This window comes from Sinocyclocheilus anshuiensis, unplaced genomic scaffold (genome assembly GCF_001515605.1).
Source record: "Sinocyclocheilus anshuiensis isolate Anshui unplaced genomic scaffold, SAMN03320099.WGS_v1.1 scaffold937, whole genome shotgun sequence".
Lineage (NCBI taxonomy): Eukaryota > Metazoa > Chordata > Actinopteri > Cypriniformes > Cyprinidae > Sinocyclocheilus > Sinocyclocheilus anshuiensis.
Genome location: NW_015554129.1, coordinates 777,943 through 782,666, shown reverse-complemented (window position 1 = coordinate 782,666; position 4,724 = coordinate 777,943). Strand labels below are relative to the sequence as shown.

General features: G+C 35.2%; 1 protein-coding gene across 2 annotated transcripts in view; it reads left to right on the top strand.

Annotated features, from left to right (window-relative positions):
* The window catches only part of LOC107670243 (RAC-alpha serine/threonine-protein kinase-like), a 15,491-nt gene that overhangs the window by 1,780 nt on the left and 8,987 nt on the right, over positions 1-4,724 (top strand). For both annotated transcript variants that reach the window (XM_016462781.1, XM_016462780.1), the window contains exons 2-3: positions 1,204-1,352; positions 4,473-4,601. In XM_016462781.1, coding sequence (XP_016318267.1) covers positions 1,307-1,352; positions 4,473-4,601 — 175 coding nt within the window. In that variant the 5' untranslated portion in view covers positions 1,204-1,306. The remainder of the gene's footprint in view (positions 1-1,203; positions 1,353-4,472; positions 4,602-4,724) is intronic.

Below are 4,724 nucleotides of genomic sequence, written 5' to 3'. Positions count from 1 at the left end.
TGAATTGGTTTTAAGAGAAAACTCTTAGCTAAAAACTTTTACAGCTATTTAGGAGAACTCTTAGTGGTAAGATAAAATGTTTTGTGAATACGGGCCCTGAACTATAAAGTTTCATCCCAGTATTTCTGTGATAATATGAATGATTGTAAGACAGAAATAATACTGTGTAGTTGAAAAGACTGTTTGCGTAGCCCAAACATGGTAACTATCTGCTCTCTGCGTCAGCGGCAGCGTGAACGCAGATTTGATTGTTCCGGTAAGACTTTTTCAAAGGTTTAATAGACACGGGCAAATCATTGTCATTTAAAAATGGGATTGCATGGCTGATCTTTTAACGATTAATCGTGCAGCTCTACTGCTGCTGCACAAATAGGCTAGCATATATAATAACCCATAGCAGATCTATACAGGTGGAGCTGGGGAAGGTGGAGGGTTTTAGAGAAACTCTGAAATTCAGTACGATGGCGTCGACGGTGATGGCTGCCTCCGTGACACTATTTATTCACTCATACGCTTATTTATCTAACACTCATACTCAGTCTACACCTAAAATTTGCACATAATATACAGTACCTGTACATACAAAACTGTCTATTGTAATATACCTGCACATACAATTGTCGATTTATATATTTTTATTCCTTATTTACTTGTTCTATTTTTTTTTTTTTTATTATCTGTGTTTTTTGTTCTGTCATTGTCATTCTGTTACACTGTGGAAGCTTCTGTCACGAAAACAAATTCCTCGTATGTGTAAACATACCTGGCAATAAAGCTCATTCTGATTCTGATTCTGAAAGCGCGCTGCAAAATGCTGAAGTGAATGCTAATCAGCCATTTAAATGTAAAGCAGTAAGCTTATTGGTTGCGTATGCAACATGGACCAATCATCTTGTGCAAAGTCATTTAACGCTGTGAATATCATCAATTTACATTAAGAATCTTTCAGCCTACACCATCTAGACTAGAGTTTCATGACAGAACTTGGCATTTGTTTTGTTTTTTCTGCAGTGTTTTTCATTCTTTTCTTTTTTCTTTTTTTTTCCAGATACAATGTCAATATATTCAGTAAGAGTCACATTTATGAAAAGTGCAAGCATGCTTTGTGCTTAAAACAGTGGGATAAAGCTAAAAAATATATAAGTAAGCTTTATAAATAAATATAAATAATTCAGAAACTTTCTTTTCTTCTGTTTCCTACAGACCACCTGTCCTGCTGAATGTCTAAGCTGGAGACATCCAACAGTTCCCACCTTCTGGTCCTGGTCCAAGTCAAAGGGACAAGAGGGTTTTCTCTCTGGCCACAATGAGTGATGTTGTCATTGTGAAGGAGGGATGGCTACATAAGAGAGGTAAAAATTCTTTGAAGATGCGATACTTGTGAGAAACAAGCAAAAAATTATATTTTTGTTTACATTATTTATTACCATTAGATCATGTTAGTTATCCAGATAAGAGGTGGTTATGAACCCAGTCCCTTAAAAAATACTAAAAACCTAGTCTGTCTACTCACAATTGAGAGTCCAAACTGCATTATGATTTATGCACTAAGTCCAACAGAAACTACACAATCTGCATATTTATAAACATTCAAGAAAAACGTCACTACGTGAACTTCACAGCTGTTTGTGGCTGCCTGACATTTTGCTCTCCTGAGCATTTTGACTGCTCTCAGCGCTTTCTACAATCCGGTGTCAATTCTACAATTCACTTTGTAATTGTGAAGCTCAACTTCCATTGGAGTTAACTGAAAATGCCCACTCTGCTCCGCCTTGCTCAGCACCAGTGCAGTGACAATGCAAAAGGCTGCATGTGTCTGTAGCTTTTACAAAAGCTGCCATTCTTTTTCTTTTTTTAGCAGTTTATTTTAGTGTTTAATGTAGTTTTATATTTTCCTTCTTTTCTTATTTATTCAGTATTTTCAACATTGGCCAACATGTAATCATATCACATTCTTCTTAAGTAAATTTTCCTACTGTACGTGTCACTGAGAGGATATTACTGTGTTGCACTCCTCAAAGCATGGAAATTTTGAGCGCATGTCTGTCCTTGCAAACCACAGAGCATCAGAGTCACTGGGCCAAAGAGGCAGATGCAGCAGTGTGCAGGGAAAAAGCCTGAGGGTGTGGAGAGCAGAAAACAGCAAAAGGGCTGAATATCAAGCACTCGGGGTGTTTGCTATCCTCATTTTGCCAGGGTCCATGAGGCAAGGACTGACGGACAGTGTAGGGCTGTGTACTTCTGTAGGCAAGGTCATTTCAGTTCAGCTATGCAGACAGACACCACCCGTAATGGCACTCTAGGCCCAGATGAAAAGCAGCTCTGCCTTTGCCTGGATTTATGCTGCTTAGCGTGGCGGCAGGCTTGTTTTGCCCACAAGGGATTTAGGGAGTTATTTTTTTCCCTATGTGTGGCCTGGGGGCATGTATTTTTTGTTCATCTGTTAATGTTTAGCATATTTCATTTTTCATCAAAATTTTATTTTGCTTATTAGTATAATTGGATTTGTTTGTTTTTAAAGATGCTCACCTGTTTATAATCCCCTTTACTAACAAGAAGTGCTCCTCTGCTCATCTGTCTATAAACTTAGCTGATGTCCTTAAGAAGAAGAAAGTCCTTGAGTGAAAACTGTGTCTGTGCTTAATCTGGAACAGAACAATTTTCACACTAACTTGTTGATTATGTATACACACAGAGATGAGCTGGTGCAGTTGTTTTTCATCGCAGAGGATTGCTTAGATCATATAATGTCACTAGTGAAAATTGAACTTTCTTAAAGGAAGCTTTTCGATACAAGATGACAGTTGAAACATTGACAGTACAGTAATAAATAATAGCCCTTAATAATTTTTTTTTTCTGTCATGCATTTAAAAGACTAACATGCTCCCTGGACGATCTTGTGTTATGATCTAACCGTGCGCATGTTTAAGTGTGTATATCAGTGCAGATATGAGTCAGCAATAGCAGTAGCTCATTTTTAAACTGCTTGTGTGACCACACTATCTTTTGTGTCGCTTCCTGTTTTCAAGAATCTGACTCTTAGTTACCAGAAGTCCCACTAATGTGGCGACATTAAAATAAAAAAAACGACAAAGAAATGAAATACCAACCATGAAACCCCAAACACCAACAGCAGTCATGGCTTCTTACTGTTGTTTTTTGAGTAAACTTGTGCAGGTTTGTGTAGCTGACAACCACTCTCATCTGATTGATAATGTGAACTCTTGCATTTGACAGAGACTGTCTTGGTCTTATTTGATGTATTTTTTTCTCTAGTTGAGTTTGTGTGAACCTTATCTTGAGTGAGTTATTCAGAACTAAACAGTAGTTTCCTGTTTGTTTTGATGACTGTAGATTAGCTGATTAAATAAAAACTGTTTATGGTGAAAGTTCTCAACCTTGCATATGCATATGCAGTTCAATTGGAAAGTAATTATTCACTAATCATATTATTCTGTTTTTAGAGTGACAAGTTTACCTCTACATTTGGTAATAGAATAAGAGCTATTGCTTAAATTCACAGGGCTCAGACAAAATTTTACTGGTGCCATCCCCCACTTTCTGTTATATTAACGTCAAGATTTTAAGTTAAAATAAATTAAATAGAAAGTCTTTTTTTTATATGATTTTTTTTTTTTAATAATGTGCTGTTACTGGTCAGCATTTCTTCCAGGTTTTTATCATTTTGATCACCTTGTCTCTTAAACAGCCTTGCGGTGTGACATTTTTAAAAGCAGAAATTTTCCATTTAGTCTCTTGGTTATTTGTAAAACTGCATGATAATTATAAGGAAATGTACAGAATACTAAAGTATAATATCACATCACTCCACTTATAAACTTCCTAAACTATACTTCATGTAAACTCTACAAATATTTATCATATACACTATCATTCAAACGTTTAGCATCAGTAAGATTTTTGCTTTTATTCAACAAAAAATTAAATTTAGCAAAAGTGACAATAAAGACGTTTGTAATGTTATTAAAATAAATGCAGTTATTTTAAACTTTCTATTCAGTTATTAAGCAGTTTTCACCATTAATAATAAGAAGAAATGTTTACTGAGCATTAAATCAGCATATTAGAATGATTTTTGATTGATCATGTGACACTGAATATTGACGTAATGACTGCTGATAATACATATGTAATTACATTTTATATTGGTCAAATAAATGCAGCCGTGGTGACTTTAAAACATCCAAAAAAATTTTTTTTAATTAAGTGGCGTATACTGTATGTTTATCATATATCGTATCATATACAGTATATCTTAGATATTACAAAATGTGTTTTGATTACCACTTATGCCTCCAGTTTAAATGTGTCTTTATAATAATAACGTAATAGTGCCTTATGTATTTAGTGATCCATGTTAGCATAACATACGTTTATTAAAATATTAATACATGAATGTTTCCATGTTATGTTTGGATATGTTTTGTTTTACTAATCTGTTTATTTCCAGGAGAATACATAAAAACATGGAGACCAAGATATTTCTTACTCAAGAGTGATGGAACATTTATTGGGTACAAAGAGCGGCCACAAGATGTTGACCAGCTGGAAACTCCACTCAATAACTTTTCAGTGGCCCGTAGGTATCCATTTTGTTTTATCAGTTTGCAGAGGAACACACACACTATGCTTTTTTGCTGTCCCCTTTTGCATCCTTTCCTAACCCCACCTAAGAACACCAAAATAGCAAAAAACACTCTTT